Here is a 23071-nt window from a genome sequence, read left to right on the forward strand (position 1 = left end):
ATAGAGAGTAGATAGGGTGCAATTTGGGATGCAACCTTAGAGTGAGCATGTTTCCATTTCAATGTTGGCTTAGTTTGAACTGAAGCCCATGCCTTCAGTTCATTTATACTGTATGAGCATTTGGACTGGATTCAATACTTTTGCTTTGTCTTTACAAAGCTACAGAGTTTACTACAAGGCCAGGCTAAATGTAGGCTGCTGTGTTTTTAAGTCATCTGACTGCTAATGAATATTACAAACTGTCATTTTGGTTTGATCTCTGACTTATGTTGAAGGGGGGAAATAATTTGATGCACTGCCACATCTTTGTTGTTTTAAACAACTGTGGTTGACTTTTGTTACAGATCAGTGATGGTGGGTTATTTTTAGGATTTGTCTCCATTAGATTCATATTGGATTGTCTTAGAAATGAGGCTTAAGGGAATTCAATACGAAGGTGGTTAAACCACAAAAATGCATTGTAAACCATGTAAAGGCATCTGGTTGTTTTTCCTTTTGTCTGTTTTTGTTAGAAGCAAGTGCCAGGTTTGCATTACATAAGGGCATTTCCATCTAAAAGGAGCCATGAGCTCCAACATGTGAAGTTCATAGGAGCGTGTCAAATGAAAGCAACAGTTTAATTTTTTTATTTTTTATTTAAGGAATATATATTTTAATATATATTTTTTTTTTCATCAATTTGATTTCTGGTCAAACAGATGGAAAAGGGGTCTTGAGACTTTCTGACTTTCACTAATGTTGAAGACCCCTTCCAACTGATATCAACACATGTTTCGTTTTGGATAAATGATTTGCCTTCTGTAAGTTTAAGAAACATTGCCTTGTGCCTTGTAACTCCATTACCAAAAACCCACATCTTTCTGATATTTTTTAATTTCTCTCCCTCATGAGGGAGGATAATGAACGTTCACAGAAGTAACAATTAAAGGTAGACCTACCAATTAGTGTGATAATTTATGTTTATGAATTATTAGGTGTATCTGTTATGGAATTACTGAAAAATCTGTAACGGAATTACTGCAATTGAATTGGCAACAATGGGAAATCAAAGTAGTCACAAACCAGAGTTGGGTTACCTGCTACTGTCCTCCCTTACACTGGCATTGTAGAGAAAAGTACAGCACAGAGAACATTACAGTGAAGTAAAGAATAGTACTGTGGAGTACAGTAATGTACTTTACTGAATATACTGTTCTTTACACAAATCAAATGTTATTTGTCACTTGCGCTGAATAAAACAGGTGTAGGTAGACCTTACAGTGAAATGCTTACTTACAAGCCCTTAACCAACAATGCAGTTTACTGTGATGTCCAAACATAGACGTCTGATTGATTTGGTCTGGTCAGGACCAACCAAATGTAGTCTTGTTTGGGGGCGGAACTCATTACAAAAATAGCCAGTGTTTAGAATAATACCCAAACATACAGAAGGATATTGCATATTTCTACCTTTTTGTGTACCTATTCAGGATACATCACCATGACGAGAATGATATACATATCCATAATGATGAATTTCTGTATAGTACAGTAATTCTGTTACCAGATGTAAATTCACTTTACCAACTGTAGTTCAATAACACATGTCTTTTTTTTCTTAACTCAGGGTGTCATGTCCTAGCTGATACCCCATTCTTTCTGCAAATATCTTTGAATCTTAATGCGGAGTAGATGTTTAAACCTGCAATATGTAACTTTTTGGGCGACCCAGACCAGATTAACATAGAAATTTGAGTTATAGATCTGTAAATCTCATTGAAAGAAAGTCTAAGAAGTGGTAGATCTGTTCTGGGCTTTATTTCTATGCTTCCTGTTAAATTTAGTTTATGCTTCTTTTTTACTTTTACCAGCTTCAAACAGATGAAAATATGATCTTTGGCTATTGGAAATATATTTCACACCGGTTTAGATGGTACAATGATTATCTACATTCTCTATGCTTGTTTTAGGCAAACTATTAGAATTTTTGCAACCAGGAAATGGCGGAGTGATTTCTGCATAGTGCACCTTTTTTTTTTTTTTTTTTTTTTTTTTTTTTCAATTTAAAGTTTTATTAAGTTTTCAATCAACCAACCAAACACATTCCACATTCACAGATGTGACTTAAAAAAATAAATAATAATAATAATAAAAAAAAAAAAATGTTTTATATGGGTATGTGTGTAATATATATATATATATATATATATATATATATATATATATATATTACACACACACACACACACAAATAATAATTATAACAAAATTTAAATTATAGAACTTGCAGCAGTACTATCAAGGTTCTTATTAGCTATTTCCAGCCTTAGCTGAGATGACGAGCCAATAATTAGTTTTTAGATTTACAGCACCTTACACAACACGCATCTGCTCACCTCCCTGATTCCCCCATTCACTCTGTCCAATTTGAAATATAGTTGAGTAGTGGAGACCAGAGTCTATCAAACTTGGGCTGTCTCTTGTGGAGGTCATAAGTGAGCTTTTCAAGAGGGAGAAAGTCAACAATCTGGTCAATCCACATTTTAAATGTAGGAGAAGTATTAGAGGCCCACAATAGAAGAATACATTTCTTAGCAAAGTATGTAATGGTCATGAGCAAATTTTCTCTGTCAGGATCAAGAACAAAGTCCTGCTGGGCATTAAGAAGATAGAGACACGGGGTCATATCAAACTGTACATCTAGTATTTTCTGTGCAGCAGTATGTATAGATTGCCAAAATCTGGCAATCTCTCTACAGCTCCAAAATACATGCATATAGGTTCCACTTTCAGAGGTACATCTATTACAGTTAGGAGAAATGTCTGTTTTCATTTTATGGAGTCTCAGGGGAGTGTAATAAAATTTGTACAAAAATTTGTAATTAGATTCTTTCATTTTTACATTAGTAGAGGAGCAGTATACCCTGTCGCAAACCTCCGCCCTTAACTCATCACTGATAGTCAGACCAAGGTCCTTTTCCCATATTATTTTCAAAGGAGTAAAGGAGGATCCTCCTTTCTCAGGAGTCTATAGATATAGGATATTTTGCCTTTTAATGGATTGTGCTGTGACAAGAAGGGTTTCAACTTCATTCAACTGAGTTCTAAACCTCCTCTTGGAAGTAAATGAGGAGATGACATGTCTAATTTGTAGATATTTAAAAAAAAAATGGGATCTTGGCACATTGAATTCATTGCAGAGCTCTTGAAAGGATTTCAGTGTAGTGGTCTTCTGATGAAATAGGTCTGAAAAGATCCTGATTCCTAGAGTATGCCAAAGATTAAAGTTGGCATCTCTCAGGGCTTTTGGCAAGTCTGGGTTGCCTACTATAGGCGAGTGAGCACATATTTGGGAGGAGATGCCCAGGTATTTCTTACAGTCCCTCCACGCTCGTAGGGTACTGTAAATCACAAATGTTTTGGCTATGTTGCCCACTTCACTAAAGTTATCAATGAATATAGTTGAGCTTAGTGGCAATGAACCACAAGATTGGGCTTCTATCTGGCTCCACGTTGACTCTTGTCTGTTTGTGATCCATGTTAGCATGTTGCGGATTTGGGCAGACCAGTAGTACAATTGAAGGGAGGGAAGAGCAAGACCACCCTTAGATTCAGGTTTCGATAGAGTGGAAAGCTTGATCCTAGGTTTTTTATTGCCCCATATAAATTTGGTGATGCTTTGGTTAATTGTTTTGAAAAAGGAAGCTGGGAGATAGCATGGGAGCATCTGAAATAAATAGTTCAGTCTAGGGAGGATGTTCATACGGATTACATTAATTCTTCCTACTAAGCTAATTGGGAGGGAGATCCAGGTTTGGAGGTTGTTCTTGATTTGATCCAGGAGTGGAAGATAATTCTCTTTGAAAAGCCTATTCAGATCTGGTGTTATGAATATCCCAAGGTATTGAAACCCCTGTGTCTTCCATTGGAATGGGCATAGTGTCTTCATAGAACTGGTGAGTGTAATATTGAGAGGGCAGACAGTGGATTTGTTAAAATTAATCGTATAACCTGAAAACGTGCCATACTGAGCAATTGTATCTAAAATGGGAGGAAGGGATTTCTCAGGGTTGGATATGTAGAGCAAGACATCATCCGCGTAAAGCGAAATCTTGTGCTGCAGGCCGCCTGCAGGAACACCCATAATACTTGGATTGCTCCTTATCAACTCTGCCAGAGGCTCCGCCCCCAACAAGTAGAGCAGGGGGGACAGCGAGCACCCTTGTCTTGTGCCCCGTCCCAAAGGGAATCTGTCAGAGTTCAGTCCGTTAGTAGTCACCATGGCATTTGGATGAGAGTATAGTGATTTGATCCATTTAATAAAGTTTGGGCACATGTTGAACTTTTCTAAGACTGAGAACAGAAAGCTCCACTCCATCCTGTCGAACGCCTTCTCAGCATCCAGTGAAGCCAGCAGGACAGGGGTCTTCTGTGCGTTTACTTGATCAATAATATCAAAAAGATGGCGAATGTTATCAGAAGAGTATCTGTCTCTAATAAATCCCGTCTGGTCCGCTTTCAGTATTTTGGGAAGAAGAGTGTTTAGTCTTTTGGCGAGCAATTTGGTAATTATTTTGTAGTCGAAATCCAACAAGCTTATGGGCCGGAAGGAGGAGCAGGATAGGGGGTCCTTGTCTTTTTTGAGCAACACTGTAATGCGAGCTGTGTGCATTGAGTCTGGGAGAACTCCGTTTTTGCAAAAATCCTCCAGCATTGGCATGAAAATAGGGCTAAGCTGGGGCCAAAAAGCTTTGTAGAACTCTCTGGGGAATCCATCTGGGCCTGGGGACTTGTTAGGTGGCATGGAGGTAATTGCCTCCAGGATCTCCTCAGGAGTGAAGGGGGAGTTGAGATCTTCTTGGTCGGTCTCTGATAGTTTAGGTAGCGAGATTCCCTCTAGGAAGGAGTGGAGTTCTGCCTCCGTGTGTTTTCTCTCAGAGGAAATAGTTTGCAGTAAAAATCATGAAAAGTTAAATTGATCTTTTTTGGATCATATGTGACCTCATCCTCTGCTGTTCGGATAGCCATAATTGTACGCTCTGACTGCTCTTTTTTTAATTGATAAGCAAGCAATCTACTAGGCCTATTGCTATACTCATGGTATTTCTGTTTAGTAAAGAAAACTTTTTTTTTTAATCTCCCGAGTATAGTCCAAATTCAGTTTGGCTTTGGCTGCTTTAAGTTGACTCCAGGAGGTGCTGTCTGGGGATTGTTTATGTACTTTTTCACAGCGTTCCAGCTCCCTCTCCAGATCTAGCCTGTGTGTTTCCATTGCTTTTTTCTTAGAGGAAGCATATGCAATTTGATGACCTCTTAGTGTGGCTTTAGCAGCGTCCCACATTGTGGCCGAAGAAACAGGAGAATCTTTGTTGTCTTGTGTGTAGTTGTCTATCCATGTAGTTACCAATGTATGGAATGCTTCTTTTGATAGCATGGAGGTGTTGAATTTCCAGCTCTTTGATCTCGGGATGTTTTTGCAGAGGTCAAAGCGGAGGTGGACAAAGGCGTGATCCGAAAGCGCTATGGGTCCGATTGTACACGTGGCTGAATTTATGAAACTCTTTGGGATAAAAATGTAATCTATACGGGAGTAGGTGTTATGTATAGTCCATAGCTGAGCTATTAGTCTCTCTCCAGATATCTATCAGTCCCATCTCTTTAGTAAGAGTTCAACATCTTTGCAGATCTAGGATTTGTGGTGGTGGCTTGAGATGATTTGTCTAGGGTTGGGTTTAGGGTACAATTAAAATCTCCGGCCAACACTCCAAAGGAAACACAGTGCTCATTGAACAGAGTTATCATTTTCGACATAAAAGCAGGAGTATCTGTGTTAGGGGCGTATATGTTTAAGATAGTAATTGGTTGCCCATACAGTGACCCAGTTATCAAAATAAATCTCCCCTCCGGATCAGATATGTTTTTGTCAATTATGAATGGAACATTCTTATGGATAAGTATTGCTGTACCTCCACTGTTGGATTTGAAAGATGAGAAATACACCTGTCCCACCCAAGCTCTGCGGAGTTTGGCATGTTCAGCATCACAGAGGTGTGTCTCTTGCAATAGCGCGATGTCTGCTTTTTCTTTTTTTAGAGCACATAGTATCTTTTTCCGTTTTATTGCATGGCCTAGACCGTGGCAGTTCCATGTCAATAGATTTAAGGTACTAGTCATCGTCATCGAACAGTAATCGAACTTTAGTGCAAGTCATCTCTGGGTAAAGGTGGATAGTAGTTACAGCTGCGTTCACATAAAAGGAAAATAAATAGTTTACATAAAATAACAATCTCTGAACACCCCAGCCGAGTTCCCAAACAACTCGACATATCCCGTTGGATCTATTACCTCCCCGCTCAGTCACAATTCTGTGTTCCAACAACAACAAAAAAGACCGGGAACAGTTAGCAACGCACAACGTCTCCCCCTCCCCACCAAAGAAATGCCTCATCCTCTCCGCCCGCATTGAGTAACTGCCAACGTAGCCCCCGTCCAGACCACATTAAAAAAGGGAGAAAATAAAATCAATAGCCCAGCCTACATACAGTAGGCCTAGGTTATAATATGGGGCCTATCCCTCTCAGCTAAAAGAACATAAATATAGATTGGACGGCTATAATGAAATTTAGCAGGGCGGTGGGTCTTTGGATATCGGCTATATGTTGTCTTACCTCCTTGACTAAATGCGATTACTGTTATTACTAAATGGTCCATTTCTCATTGACCGGGGTTGTCTTTCAAAAAACGTTTTGCCTCTTCGGGAGTTTTGAAGTGTCGCAGGGCTCCTTGGTGAAGAATCCTGAGCTCGTTTGGGTATTTGAATCCCCTAAAGATGCCTCGGTCAATGGAGCATTTCTTCACCTCGTCAAACTCTCGGCGCTTTCGGCGTATTCCAGCTGACAGGTCCTGGAGTAAGATGAGTTTGGCGTTTCCCACTGTAATGGTGTTGGTTTTCGCCGCCTGTAGGACTCGTTCCTTGTCGGTGAATCTCAGGAAACGTATGGTGATTGGGCGCGGTGGTTGTCTGGCTGCTGGTGGGGGCCTCAGTGCTCGGTGAGCTCTCTCGAGTTCTATGGGCCTGTCGGTGGACAGGTGGAGCCACTCGGGAAGTTTGTCTTGCAGGTAGCGGATCAGTGGCATGTTTCCCTCTTCTTTTTCGCCCAGATTTAATAGAACACAATTATTCCTTCGCCCCCTGTTTTCCATGTCCTCTGTTTTCTCTTCCAGCTGCTCTATTTTTTTTTTAGCATATGCTATTGTTTCCATGGCGTCTGTCAATAAGTTTTCCGTGGATAGGATTCGCCCCTCTGCCTCGTCCAGGCGCCCCGCGTTTATGGTTCTTGTTGTTTGTCAGGCAAAGCATTTTCCAGGATTGTCACCTTGCCCCCTATCGCACTGAGCTGAGCGTTAATGGCATCTAGTTTAGTGTTGAGTTCTGTACGTTGGGATCTCAGCTCAGAAAAGATGTCTTCGACAGAGTGCGAGGTTGGCATTCGTTGGGCCTCGGGGGGGGGGGGGGTCCTCTTTCTCCTGGCTAATGGCGCTAGCTTTTTCTGAAGCTAGCTGCTTCTTGGAGGCTTTTTCCGTCGCTAGTACTCGAGTCCGGGTAAAAATGTCACCTGTAGTGTTGCCTTTTGAAGCCGCCATGACTTTTTGACTAAAGCTAAATGAGTTTAAACTTGAAGTGGAGGTAAGATTAGGAATTGGAAACTACTTGTGCGGAGCTCCTAGTTCATGCGGCCATCTCGTTCAAGGGTCACGTGATCCCCTCAGTGCACCTTTTTTAACAGTTTTTGGAAAACGTAGCGTAAGTAAACTGAGGGAGATTTGACATTAATTCTGTTACAAACTTTGCATTTGCACAGTTCTTCCAGTAAATGTTTTTTGTGAACAATTCTTTGTAAATTGTTCAAAGTACTACTGAGTCTGTGTAATTATGTTACTGTGAAATTGCCCATAAGCCATTCATTCAATAGAACAACTTTGTGGGAATGTAAAAAACTATTTTTTGTGTATTTTGCTAGTATATTTACTTGTTGCAACTGGTCTGTCAATCTGTCAGGCTGCGTTCTGTCATGAAGTGTTTGCTTCTGAATCGGCCCTGGGCTCATTGACTTTGGCAGTTCTTCAGATCATTGTTCGTGAGAGGCCAGGGTTATTCACTTATGATTGTTGGATAATTTAATTGTCGTTATGTCGGCAGAACAACACACACAGCCATGTTCCTTCCTAGGCAAGGTGGTCTGAAACTGAACTGTGTAATAAACTGGACATCCTGTACCTGGTTCCCTACAGTGTGTTGGGTGGGACCCTGACTTGTAAGCTCATCAGATTGTGGCCTGCAGACGACCAGGGGGTTGTGGGAGAAGACGGGAGAGAAGCGTCCGTCGCCACACCAGTCTCACTGGACTGGAGGGAATGCCTGAGAGATGTGAATCTATGAGTTACTGCAGCGCTACTGCCGCCTCTCACAGGGAACCTAGGAAACCACCACCACCCAACCTGCTGCAGTCAGCCTGGAGGTAAGCCCCCCCCCAACTCACTCATCACTCTACTTACCTACTGCGCAGTTAAAGGGACAGCTCACCCAAATGACATATCTGGCTCCTTATGTTTTAAAGTAGTTTATGGACAAGTAAGGCTACAATTCATGCTTTGTTTGTAGGGCTGCATGATTAATCAAATTCATTGCAATATTGACATGAGATTTTTCTTCTTTGACACTGTTAATAGAGAACTAGATCTACAGTACCTCCAATGAGATGCGCTACACTCCATTCACTCTCTACATACACAGTGGATGCTGACCAATCACAAGCGTCCCCGCTTAGAGCGTGCGCTTAGATGCTGGTGAGGAGAGAAAGTCTGTCTTTACCAAAGACAGACAGTACAGTCAAAGATATTTATAACTAACCCAAGATTGTTCATCTGTGGCGTTTACAGTGGGAGCAAATGAAGCATAGTGGGCAGAACAAGCAAGTAGGTGGGCCAAGCACAAGCTAGCGATATCTTATTGGCACATTGTAGCATGTATTTTTATATTTCTGTTAGGGAACGCCTCTCCTCTGAAGTGTGCACAAACTCAATTAGACTTTGCACTCCTTTAACAGATAATAACAATAATAATAACTTTGGCAAAGTGTCAAGTCTATAAAACGTAGTGCACTGTTTGTGTAACAGATTCTAGTTTTGGGAATAGAAAAAATGAGATCAGATAATAAAATTTGCAGAATGACGGCCCAGTTTAGCTAGTTCCATCCTCTCCCACTACCTGCGACTGGACTTCCTCTCACTACCATATTTGGTGGTGAGAAACGTTCTAAACGGATGCTTCAGCTTTATAGCCCCGTGTCTGGGTTTTCGCTTCTGTCTGGTACAGTATTAGATTTAAAAAATCTGTCTTTACCTCAGTGTGTCGTCGAAAACATGAGTGCTAACGAGAACTTCGATATGGCGCATCTTCAGTGGTATGACCGTATTTCTGCTACAGGCTCACCGATGTCAAACAAATGCAAGTGTTGTGCAAAAAGTGCCTCTGTTGTGGTGACAGCGAGGCAATACAACAAATGTATTCAATAATTTAAAGTATAACCATCCCCTACTTTACCACAATTGCATGGTAAAACAAGTGCCCAATAGCAGCAAGGCCTATCAGCCACAACTTGCCACCTGCGTTAAACAGGCATTGATTGCCAATGCATTTAAGTGTTAAGACCCTACGAAAAACATCCCGCAGACGCATAGAAATCACTGAGCCTATCACATAGCCAAAGACATGTTTCCTATTGACAGCCAGAAAAGACTGCTTTAGGAAGATGATAAACAAGCTGGACAGGAGATGCAAGATTCCTTCTCGCACATGTTTCTCCCAAGTCGCCATTCCAACACTATAACAAAATTAAGGGAGAAGTTGGAACATGTCGTGTTGAATGAATGGACAAGACTCATGTCTATGGCATTTTTATCATTTCAATTATAATAATGATTGAGCTTATTTGCACATAATTACACAATCATAAGCTTCCTATTCCATCTGCAGCCTATGGGTGCCTGAATAAATAATTCTTAGGTTATTTCAGAACTCATAATGGGAAAATAGGAATGAAGAATTTGTTATTCATCAATTAATAATTGCTGTGCTTATAACACACTATACTTTGATCATGTTTGGGGATGTAGGTGTGTAAGCTTATCTGTAGCCAATAACGATGTTGGAAAGGGTTTGTTTCATTTGGCTTTGTATTCATTTAGCACAGAATGTATTAATTCAACTGATCTCATATCAGAAGTGATGATCTCTACCCTGACACTTGTTTTATCCATGTCTGATGGAATTGCTATCTTGTCACCCAAGTTTTAGAAAACCTCAATTTGTAATTGCAATATCTGGGCCAAAAAATAGAAATGAGATTTTTTTGTCCAAATCGTACAGCTTTATTTGTTTGGTGTTTGTTTACCTAGCCAGATAAAGTATATTGTGTTTACCTCGTTTGTAAATGACGACTCATTTCTTTATGACACAGGCCCGTGCTGTGCTTCAGGCTGCCCAAGAGTAGTATTTGAACCCAGGTCTGAAGCCCACTAGCTCCCTGCCTCGCCTCAGGAAGAACATGATGTGATGTTACACCATAATTGCAGCAGGCAGAGCCTCAGACTCTGATTGCTCGGGTTTGTCCCAAATTGACCCTATTCTGTATATAGTGCACTACTTTTGACCAGGTCCCATAGGTCTCTGGGAGAAGGGTGTGTCAAGAAGGGTGCCATTTGGGACACAGACCCTCATGTGACTTCATACTTTTGAAGTTGGAGCAGTTCCCTGGCAGCGCCCCATGCTGAAGAAGTCATGGACTCTTGAAAGAGGGAAGGAGAGGGAGCGAAAAAAGGTTGTTAAATTGAAGCTGCTCTCTTTCGCTGAGTTCATCCATGAGCTCACCCCATCAGAGCCCATGACTCACCCCCCAGTCTACCCAGGGCCAGTTCTGTTGTGCTTTTCACTTCAGACCGCTTGTTTTCTTTTTACCTAATGCTAAGTTAGACTTCTCCCTCAAATTGCCATTAGCGCTGATGTGTTTTAGGCACAGTCCAAGGCATTGAGAAATGTCTAGGGGGTGTCCCCCAAATGGCACCTAGTCCCAATATAGTGCATTCGTTTTGACAAGACCCCTATATAGGGAATAGGGTGCCATTTGAGACGCAGCCTCTGTGTAGGGTCTGAACACTGCTGGGAAGGGGAGTGTCTCTTCTGGCCAGGTTGTGTAATAATAAGCACCAGTAAATCTTGGCGTGCCAGACCAGGGGCCTGTTTAGGAGGGTGCAACTACAACATTACATTACATTCACATGGAAATATATTGTGTAGAACAACACATTCTGTCATCTAGAATAGGGAGTCATTTCAGCATCTCTATTCCTTACATTTCTATCTGCAAGGTTTCTGAATGTTTCACCTCACTGAATAATACACTTCTGAGTTGGCTCCTCTCCAGGCATACACCCCTTGTTTGCCATGACAATGAATGACAAGGGGTTGGCATGACAATGGCAGAAACAGACTGTTGGGACATGGTGAATTAGTCTGGTTTATCTGGGTTAATGAGGAACACAATCTTTGCCCTGGCTTGAAAGTTGAGCCTCCTGCCTGCTTAAGTGCTGCCAAGGCAGTGTTGTCATTGAAACCAGGAAGTGAAAGTTGGAGTATTGTGCCAGTAGTGCAAGTCTTAGTGTAGTTGTTGCCATGGAGATATAATATGAGCCATGTTGACATTGGTGCCACTCTTAACTTGTTGCTGTGACTGCCCGTGTGTGTGTGTGTATACACACAACGTGATACTGACCTGACACATGAATTCCTTCTGTCGGTTTCCATAGAGCAGTGAGAACACTGGGACTGGTGGGAGAGAAGAAAGGAGAGGAGAGTGACGGGGGCTACTGCAGGCCTTTCAAGGACACACAACAACAGGCTGCAATTTTTCTTTCCTTGACACACTGCTTTACACACTCACCAGCTAGCCAATGAGTAGATGAAGCCAACCCAACCCCACCCCTAGAAAGCAGTGTGCATCCCAAATGACAGCTGATTCCCTATGGACCTTGGTCGAGATTACATTTACATTTACATTTAAGTCATTTAGCAGACGCTCTTATCCAGAGCGACTTACAATAGGGAATAGGGTGCCGTTTTGAGAAGCAGCCAGTGCCTTTGCTGTCACCTTGTTGCCCTCTAACACCTCCCCCACCCCTGCATGCCATCCCTGAATTGGTTATGTGAGGTGCCCCACCTCCCCTCCCTTCTGTCCCCCATTATCAGAGTTCCAGGGCTGCAGTGAAGAATGCCTTATATGCACTTGTGCCTGTAAGGCTGTGAGGACTAGGGCCTGTCTGTCCTGTCCCACTGCGGCTGCTTGAAGTCATGTCCTGTGTCTGTGACAGAGAGCGAGAGAGAGAGACTTGCTTTGGCAACGTTAACATATGTTTCCCATGCCAATAAAGCCCTTGAATTTAGAGTGTGTGTGTTAGGTGTATCAGGGGCTAGGTCAGCTGAGAGGGCCTGTTTAAGGGCCCAGCTGTGTCTTGACTTGAAGGCTCTGCACCCATTGTGTCGGAGCAGAGGGAGGATGGGCTGGGGAAACAGCAGTCCTTGTGTTGAGGTTTATTGTGACACGCCGTTCCATGACCAAGACACTTAATGTGTCCCAAATAGCACCCTATTCCCTATTTAGTGCACTACTTTTGACCAGGGCCCGTAGTACACTACTTCTGACCAGAGCCCTATGTAGGGAATATGGTGCCATTTGGGACTAAAACTGTGCAGTGTGAACAATAGGGTCATCTGGTTCTGAGCTATCCATTCCAAGGCATGGAGCTCTGCTCATAGATAAGCTAGGAAACAGGCTGCATTAAAGGAAGAATCCACCCAAAACCACCCATTACTATAATTTAGTGTTACATAACATTGTGAGAACAATGTTTTTTCTTTAAAAAAATTTAATTGTCATAATGTTGGTAGCAACATGAAAAGCATTGTGGAAATCTGTTGCAGCTCAAGTAGACTACAACACCCACAATGCTCTCTCTACCATAGTTAATATCAGCATGTGAAGTACAGTTGAAGTCGGAAGTTTACATACACCTTTGCCAAATATTTCAACTCAGTTTTTCACAATTCCTGACATTTAATCCTAGTAAATATTCCCTGTCTTAGCTCAGTTAGGATCACCACTTTATTTTGAGAATCTGAAATGTCAGAATAATAGTAGAGAATTATTTATTTCAGCTTTTTATTTCTTTCATCACATTCCCAATGGGTCAGAAGTTTACATACACTCAATAAGTACTTGGTAGCATTGCCTTTCAATTGTTTAACTTCTTGCGGATCAGTGGGACGCTAGCGTCCCATCTCGACAATTTCCGATGAAATTGCAGAACGCGAAATTCAAATTACAGAAATAGTCATATTTAACATTCATGAAAATACAAGTGTCATACATCAGTTAAAAGCTTAACTTGTTAATCCAGCCGCTGTGTCAGATTTCAAAAAGGCTTTACGGCGAAAGCACACCATGCGATTATCTGAGTACAGTGCCCAGCACACAAAAGCATTAAACATTTTCCAACCAGGCAAATGCGCCACGAAAGTCAGAAATAGAGATACAATTTCCCTCCTTCAAAATGCATACAAAATGAATCCTAAACGTTACCAATAAACTTCTCTAAACAACGTTTATAATCAAACCTCAGGTACCCTAATACGTAAATAAGCGATAAAATTTAAGACGGAGAAACGTTATTGTCATTACCGGAGATTAACCTGTCTAGGATCAGCGTGGCGCTAGCGGCACACCCCCCCCCCCCCCCCCCCCACTGAAAAACCAGTGCCGCGAAATTCAAAAAAAATATTTTTTTTAAATATTTAACTTTCACACATTAAAGTCCAATACAGCTAATGAAAGACACAGATCTTGTGAATCCAGTCAACTTGTCCGATTTTTAAAATGTTTTACAGGGAAGACACAATATGTAAAGATGTACATCTATTACCTAAAAACACATTAGCATAATCCACCATATTTTATTTGTCCACCAACACCAGTAGCCATCACCAATTCGGCTAAACTAAGATATTTATAGCCCCTAACCAACAAAAAAACTCATCAGATGACAGTCTGATAACATATTTATGGTATGGGATAGGTTTTGTTAGAAAAAAGTGCATATTTCAGGTAGATGGCATAGGTTACAATTGCACCCACCGTCACAAATGGAATAGAAAAACTACTTAGAGCAACGTGTTTACCTACTTACTAATCATCAAACATTTCGTAAAAATACACAGCATACACGAATCGAAAGACACAGATCCTGTGAATACAGACAATATTTCAGATTTTCTAAGTGTCTTACAGCGAAAACACAATAAATCGTTATATTAGCATAGCACATAGCACATAGCAGCCCAGCATTGATTCTAGCCAAAGTGAGCGATAAAAGTCAACATCGCCAAAAGATATTAATTTTTTCACTAACCTTCTCAGAATTCTTCCGATGACACTCCTGTAACATCATATTACACAATCCATATAGAGTTTGATCGCAAATGTTTATATTTAGCCACCAAAATCATGGTTAGACAATGTGAAATGTAGACAAGCTGGTCAGAAAAAGTCCTTGCGCCACTTAGACAGTGATCTACTCTTATACATAAATACTCATAAACGTGACTAAAAAATATAGGGTGGACAGGGATTGATAGACAATTTAATTCTTAATACAATTGCGTAATAACATTTTTTAATTTATCCTTACTTTTCAATACAGTTTGCGCCAAGCGAAGCTACGTCAAAAAACATGGCGTCCTAAGCCACTAAAATGTTTCGACAGAAACACGATTTATCATAATAAAAATGTCCTACCTTGAGCTGTTCTTCCATCAGTATCTTGGGCAAAGGATCCTTTCTTGGGAGCAATCGTCTTTTGGTGGAAAGCTGTCCTCTTGCCATGTGGAAATGCCAACTGCGTTCGGGATGAACTGAAAAGCGTGCCCAACTATTCACATCGTTGCAAAAATAAATGTCCCAAAATCGCACTAAACGGATATAAATTGCTATAAAACGCTTTAAATTAACTACCTTATGATGTTTTTAACTCCCATAACGAGTAGAAACATGACCCGAGTAATATTACCCCCTTCACTAATGCTTGGAACAGGTGCGGGCCGGTGTCCTCTAGGCGCATGACGCAGCTCCAAAAGAATGACTAGCCTCAGGGTTTTTTCATTTGTAGGGCCTGTGAACGCGCAATCGACCCCATTGGAATCGTCATCACGTAAAGGCATCCAGGGGAAGACGTAAGAAGTGTCCGTATAGTCATAGCAATATCAGTGCCCTTTTAACTGACTTCAGAACAGTGGCCAACATTTCTGAAATCTGAATCCATGTCAGGGAAATTGCTGTAGAATGGGCTCTGTTCCACTTAGAGACAAAATTTCAACTCCTATAGAAACTATAGACTGTTTTCTATCCAATAATAATAATAATATGCATATTGTACGATCAAGGATTTTGTGGGAAGCCGTTTCAAAAATTACTCAATTAGCATAAATAGTCTAAACAGCGCCCCCATCCCCAACAGGTTAACAGCAAAGTACGCGCATTCACCAGAACGTGTAATAAACACTACAGCCAAAATGGGAGCCACTTAGAAAAACTACAAATTCAAGCTAATTTTCCAAAAACAAGCCTGAAACTCTTTCTAAAGACTGTTGACATCTAGTGGAAGCCCTAGGAACTACAGTCTGGGAGGTTTTCCCTTCATATTAAAAATGACAGCCCATGGGAATCAATGGTTGGCAGAATTCTTTTTCCTGAGTGGTTTGTCCCTGGGTTTTTGCCTGCCATATCAGTTCTGTTATACTCAGACATTATTTTAACAGTTTTAGAAACTTTAGAGTCTTTTCCATCCAAATCTACCAATGTATATGCATATCCTAGCTTCTGGGCCTGAGTAACAGGTAGTTTACTTTGAGCATGCTTGTCATCCAGATGTCAAAACACTGCCCACAAGCCCAAAGAGGTTAACTTTGGTCAAACATTTCGGGTAGCCTTCCACAAGCTTCCCAAAATAAGTTGGGTGAATTTTGGCCCATTCCTCCTGACAGAGTTGGTGTAACCGAGTCAGGTTTGCTCGCACATGCTTTTTCAATTCTGCCCAAAAATTTTCTATGGGATTGAGGTCAGGGCTTTGATGGCCACTCCAATACTTTGACTTTGTTGTCCTGAATCCATTTTGCCACAACTTTGGAAGTATGCTTGGGGTCATTGTCCATTTGGAAGACCCATTTGCGACCAAGCTTTAACTTCCTGACTGATTTCTTGAGATATTGCTTCAGTATATCCACATAATTTTCCTTCCCTCAAGATGCCACCTATTTTGTGAAGTGCACCAGTCCCTCCTGCAGCAAAGCACCCCGACAACATGATGCTGCCACCCCCGTACTTCACGGTTGGGAGTGTGTTCTCCGGCTTGCAAGCCTCCCCCTTTTTCCTCCAGACATAACGATGGTCATTATGGCCAAACAGTTCTATTTTTGTTTCATCAGACCAAAGGACATTTCTCCAGAAATTATGATCTTTGTCCCCATGTGCAGTTGCAAACCATAGTCTGGCTTTTTTTATAGTGGTTTTGGAGCAGTGGCTTCTTCCTTGCTGAGCGGCCTTTAAGGTTATGTCGATATAGGACTTGTTTTTACTGTGGATATAGATACTTTTGTACCCGTTTCCTCCAGCATCTTCACAAGGTCCTTCTGGGATTGATTTTCACTTTTTGCACCAGAGTACGTTCATCTCTAGGAGACAGAACGCTTCTCCTTCCTGAGCGGTATGACGGCTGCGTGGTCCCATGGTGTTTATACTTGCGTACTATTGTTTGTACAGATGAACGTGGTACCTTCAGGCGTTTGGAAATTGCTCTCAAGGATGAGGCAGACTTGTGGAGGTCTACAATTTTTCTTTTGAGGTGTTGGCTGATTTCTTATGATTTTCCCATGATGTCAAGCAAAGAGGCACTGAGTTTGAAGGTAGACCTTGAAATACATCCACATGTACATCTCCAATTGACTCAAATGATGTCAATTAGCCTATCAGAAGCTTCTAAAGCCATGAAATCCTTTTCTGGAATGAATTCTCCAAGCTGTTAAAGGCACAGTCAACTTAGTGTATGTAAACTTCTGACCTACTGGAATTATGATACAGTGAAATAATCTCTGTAAACAATTGTTGGGAAAATTACTTGTCATTCAGAAAGTAGATGTCCTAACCGACTTGCTAAAACAAACTGCGCTATCAATTTAGGAGTCTACAATCTCACCTACAGGTTGATGTCAGACTCCACTGTGTGGTACATTTGCAATGGCACCATGCAATGCACCCTGGACTGAAGAGGCAGACAAATAGAAGAAATGTGTTAGACCCTCTGTTAAATTACAAACTTCTCTTGGTAATATCGCAACAATATCATCTATGGCTCATTCAAGAGAAGACATTCTCCCATGTAATAACATCGGCCAGTATTGAAATGTGACATGTATGATAGACGTTTTCCCCATCTAAGAGTTGTATTCCTATTAACTTCCAGTGCAGTGAGAGCATTGCTTTGTCACAGTGCTACGTCATACCGGATGGATTTCTGCCTGCTTCAACTCCAATAACTCAGATACACATGGAATTACACAGGAAATTGATAGAACATCACTCTGTGATGCACAAAAACAATATAACATTTTGAAATGGTTGTCTTTACTTTAACAACCTCTAATGCAAACTTGACGCCATCTTACGCCAATCTAAAGTAGGCCGGCTAGCTACAGTAGTCTTCAAGGCAAGCCCAACACTTTTTGACTGTTAGTGTTTTCCTAAGGGAGGTTTTGCCGGGGGGGTTGTTAGGCACAGGCACGGCAAACGTTCTCCTCCTGGCCTCGTCTCCTCTCCTTCTGCAGCTCCGTGCCAAAAGCTAAATGTTCAGAATGTGTCAGATACAAATATAATCACTAGAGCTGACTTAAATAGCTATTCTGCCTTCTATGAATATTCTCTGACGTTGCATCCCCCTGAACAGGCCCCTGGTCAGACGGTCACATCACATGTACCACAGTAACTCATTAATTTCCTTCTGTTCCAGGGTTGCAGCCATGCATCTCAAGCAACACCCCAAACTGCAGAAGAAAGAGATCCACCTGGAGTCCAGTCAAGACAGCCAGAGAGGCCTTCATGTGAGCCAGCAGGGGGTCCTGTCACAGAGGACAGTGTGGGGGGTCCGCCCGGCAGTGACCCTGGTTGGTCCGATAAGCAATGGGCTAGGCCAGGGTACGGCCTGCTACCCCCTCAGTGTCATATCCACCAACACCCTGCAGTGCTGCAGTAATGACAACAGTGGCTCCAACCACCTCAACAACAGTAATAATAACCACGGGAACAGTGGCAGTGGGCTGCAGACCTCGAGGCTGAGTGAGTCCGAGGGGGATGTATTCCACAGTAGTGCCACCTGGGCCCAGAGTAAAATCTCCAAGACCACCTCCTGCAACACCCCCTCCTCCCTGCTACTCTCCACCTGCACCACCTCTTCTACAGGCTCAGTGGGCTCTGAGAACCAGGAGGCCTCCTTCAGAATCTCTTATGAAGGGGAGGACAGAGAGGGACCGCTGGATATCTGGGCTGTCATCAAGCCTGGCAACACCAAGGAGAAGATCGCCATCTTCGCCTCGCCCCAGTGCCGTGGCAGCCTGGTGAACGGTGGCGATGGAGAGCCTGTCAGAGAAGCCGGTGAGGACTTGGTGAGCAGCAGCCCGGTGAGGACCGTGTCTGTGAAGATGAAGAGCTGCTGGGAGGACGAGGGTGGCTCTGTGGCCAAGCGCAGGAGGAGGTCAGGGTCTCAGGGGCACCACCAGGACCGAGACAGACAGTCATCCGGAGCCCTGGAGACACTGAGCCCCACTGAGAACAGCCCTGTAGAGGTGACCCTCTGCCTCAGAGAGAGCCCCAGAGTGCCTGAGTGTGGGGAGGTGGTTGTACGGGTGGGTGGGGAGCAGGTGTGTAGGGTAGAGGGTGAGGAGGTGAGTGAGACTGGGACTGACAAGGCTCTCTCTGTGGTGGAGTTGGTGGCCTTCTTGGAGCAGAGAGCCAGCGACAAGCAGGTGGACTCTAAGCCTGTGTCTCTGCGGAGCTCCACAAGCATTACCTTAACCAGGGGGCTGTCACTGACCCTAGAGCCTCAGCAGCCCAGAGCCCCAGACCAGAACGCCCAGGGGACAGATGAGGAGGCAGAATGTGTAAAGGTGTCAGACATGGTGGCCAAGCTGGAGTCAGAGTGCCTGAAGCACCAGAGTGTTAGAAGGGAAGGGTCCAGATCTGGAGGAGAGCTCTCACGCAACAGCCTCACGCGCAACAACCTCTCACGCAACAACAGCCTATCGCGCAACAACAGCCTGCGGAGGAGGGTGGGCCGGGTGCTACTGGCAGGAGCAGATGCCTTCTCCATCTCAGCCCAGCCACCTCCACCTCAGTCTCCCACCGGGCCCCATCATGGACTAGAGGAGACGACCAGGGTGCCGCACCGCCACGCTAGTCCCTCTACTGGCTATCCCTCTGCTAGCACCAGCCACACGGACAAACTAGCTCCCAGCAGCTGCCGTGAAGCTGCCCAGTTGGCTTCCAGCACCTCTGACTCAGCCTCTCCGTCTCGCAGCGTGGACTCTGGGTGTGGCGCCTCTGTCGTTAGAGAGCTAGATAAGAGCTGTGAGGCCCAGGGCCTGGGGCAGCAGAAGAAGAACAGGGCTGTAGAGTCTGGGCAGAACCTGCACTTCCAGCTCCTGTCAGAGCAGGCCAGGGCCAGCAGTACAGAGAGCAGTAGTAAACTACAGTGTGAGGAGCCCCTCCCAGGCATGCTGTTCTTCTCACACACTCTGCCCTCACAGGTGGTACTTGAACACACACTCCCACACATAGACAATACTCCCACCCACAAACCCCCCCCCCAGGACATGGAATCCAGCCCTAAACCCACCAGAGACTCAGCAGAACCCTCCAAGATTCAGCCCTGTGACCCTTCTATCACTTCTCTCCTCCCTGAACCCATATCACATAGTGAGAACGGGGCCGAAGAGGCGGTGAGTGAGGAAGAGGGGAGTGATGTTAGCCGGTGTGAGACAGTGCCTTTCCCCCTGCGTCGCATGGTGTCTCACGAGTTCCTGGAGATGCGCTTTAAGATCCAGCTGCTTCTGGAACCCCAGCAGTACATGTCCTTCCTGCCTCACCACATCATCATCAAGATCTTCTGCCTGCTGCCCACAAAGAGCCTGGCTGCGCTCAAGTGCACCTGCCACTTTTTCAAGTTCATCATCGAGAGCTACGGCGTGCGCCCCGCAGACTCCCGCTGGGTGTGCGACCCCCGCTACAAAGACGATCCCTGCAAGCAGTGTAAAAAGCGGTACGGGCGCGGAGACGTGTCCCTCTGCCGCTGGCACCACAAGCCCTACTGCCAGGCGCTGCCCTACGGCCCCGGGTACTGGATGTGTTGCCACGGCTCCCGCAAAGACACGCCCGGCTGCAACGTCGGTCTACATGACAACCGCTGGGTGCCCGCCTTCCATAGTATCAACATGCCAATCTATAAGAAACCCAGGGAGGTCTCTGAGGAGTAGTGGTACAGACAATGGGAGGAGAACTGACTTGGCTTCTGTGCGCTTTATTTTGTCTGAGGGCTGATGTCTGTCTGTCGCCATATGTGCATGTGCATTTATTTGTGGGGAGTTTGAGGGAAACCATGTTGCTGATACTGATGAGGAATCGCTGGATCTCTTCCTTTACCCCTTCCCCCCCAACATTTTCCTGACCCCTGACCTCTAACCCCTCAGGTCCTCTGAGATTGTGAGCACTTTAACCGTGGTCAGAATTCTCAATCCTCAAAGGATTCTGTCAGGGTATTCTATTTACTTGCTTCAATGTTTTGGGTTGAAGCATAAACTCTGGTTCTAAGTGTGTTGAAGAGAAGCGCTTTAATTAATCTTTCTCTTCAGTGTTGATGCTTAATGTGTCCCTCCTTACCATAGCTCTTTCCTAATGCATCAACTGACCGTTACATTGGAATAGATACTTTAGTCAAGGTAAAGCCTATCAATGTTATGCAGTGTATCCCACCCACAAGTGATTTACTCAGTGTGTGTCTATTATGTTGTCTAAGTGAGTACATACATGGCTGCAGGTCCACGGTTTATGCAAAATGTGAATCAACCCTATTCCATATCCCGGTTGCTTCCCAAATGGCACTCTATTCCCTATATAAGGCACCCACAGGACTCTGGTCAAAGGTAGTGCACTATATAGGGAATAGGGCACCATTTGGGTAACGGAATATATATCCCCACTCCACTGTATCAGGCTCCGGGTCAGAGAGGCTTTGTTGTCGGTTTTGGATCTGATTGAAACTAGTTTGTTCTGTGCCCGGTTGTGTTTACATTGTACATAGTGCTACAGAGTCCTATATCAAAAACAGGGAGAATAAGAGTGACAAGCAGCACGAGTATCTATGACTTGACTTGAATGCATTTATTAGCTTCAGTTTGGTAAAAAGTTATTTACCCTGTCATGTGTATAATGCTGAATTATTATTGGGTGTTTTTTTTTGCAGTGGGTCCCAGGTGTATAACCCAGTCTGTAACCCATATGCTTATTAGCCGCTCCCATTTTTTTTTCTCTACCATTTTTTTTATTTTTTATATGTGTGTTGGAAATGGCACACTATTCCCTATATAATGCACTACTTTTGACTAGGGCCCATAAGGCTCTGGTCAAAAGTAGTGCGTTATTATATAGGGAAAAGAGTGCCATTTGGGATGAGTTTGTTATTAATATCCCTCTTTTTATAATGCTATAACTTCTTGAAGGGAAACATGGGAAATGTCACCTCAGTGTCTCTGTTCTTTACAATGACTTTAACTGGACATGATCTAAAAGAAAAAGAATCAGGCTTGATGACAAATGGGAAAAAGAATGGTCTCTAAAAGTAGTTTGCTCCCAGATATTTTTTTTTACTTTGTTGTATATTCCTGCTGTATTCTCTGTAAATGCATTTTACTTCCAATAAAGCGCATTAATTCGGAGGTTTTAACTGTCATACCCTACCTTTTCATTGTCTCTTTTAAACTGAAAGGAAGTGTAACTGTTACAACATAAAATGTATTATTTTTCTTTACTGAATATTGACTTTATGAATATATGGAGGGACTATATATGTCACTTTCCATATCACATCTTGAGGTCATTCAATAACATTCAATTGTCAATGTTGTGTTCTTCACAACTTAAGGTCTGTACTGTAGAGCTGGTTGGTATGCTTGCCTTTCACTGGGGCAAGGGGAATTGGTTAGGGTGTGTTGGAAAAGATCACAACGGAATTATAAAGGCCAAATCTATGCCTTGCTGTGAAAAATGAATTTCTGGAAGTTGATATTTAGTCAAACAGTTGAGGGAGATTCACTACTTGTCAATTTTATAATTTTAATATAAAAATTGCTTTCTCAAAGGGTCTGGACTGTCCATTTTAAAAGGGAAGGTGAGATGAGTAAGCAATGTACCAAACAAAGGGTGCTAATATGAACCAGGGCTGGACTTGTCTGCCTCCTGAAATGGTCACATGCAATAATTTTCTTATCATTTCAGGTGCCCTTAAGTCACAGCTAGGGGATGAATAAGGCTTGGCAATAAAATATCCTGTGGTTTTGATGCTGATCATCTTCTAAATCCAAACTTGTTAGAGCTCTCTTAAATCTGAGTACTAGCATGCCGTGTGTATTTCATGTACACCGTAGTCTGTGCCTGCCTGCCATACAAAATAAATAGATTTACCAGCAAGCAAAGGTTACTATGGCTGAGTTCACAAAGCCTAATTCAGATTTTTTTTCTTCACTAATTGGTCTTATGACCAATCACAGATCTTTTTCCACAGCTGATTTAATTGATCAAAAGACAAATTAGTTGAAAAAAATATCAGAATTGAGTTGCCTGTGTAAACGCAGCCTTTGTCAAGTGTGGAACCTGTTTTTCTGTAA

General features: G+C 43.0%; 1 protein-coding gene across 2 annotated transcripts in view; it reads left to right on the forward strand.

The window, feature by feature from the left end:
* Window positions 1–22137, forward strand: part of LOC129812806 (F-box only protein 34-like) — a 39244-nt gene extending 17107 nt beyond the window's left edge. The window contains exons 2-3 of one of the 2 annotated variants that reach the window (XM_055864688.1): window positions 8272–8498; window positions 18148–22137. In XM_055864688.1, the coding sequence (XP_055720663.1) occupies window positions 8395–8498; window positions 18148–20665 (2622 nt within the window). In that variant the 5' untranslated portion in view covers window positions 8272–8394 and the 3' untranslated portion in view covers window positions 20666–22137. The remainder of the gene's footprint in view (window positions 1–8271; window positions 8499–18147) is intronic. The other variant, XM_055864689.1, reaches the window with a different exon arrangement.
* The last annotated feature ends 934 nt before the right edge of the window (window positions 22138–23071 follow it).

The sequence above is a fragment of the Salvelinus fontinalis genome, chromosome 16, assembly GCF_029448725.1.
Source record: "Salvelinus fontinalis isolate EN_2023a chromosome 16, ASM2944872v1, whole genome shotgun sequence".
Taxonomy (NCBI): domain Eukaryota; kingdom Metazoa; phylum Chordata; class Actinopteri; order Salmoniformes; family Salmonidae; genus Salvelinus; species Salvelinus fontinalis.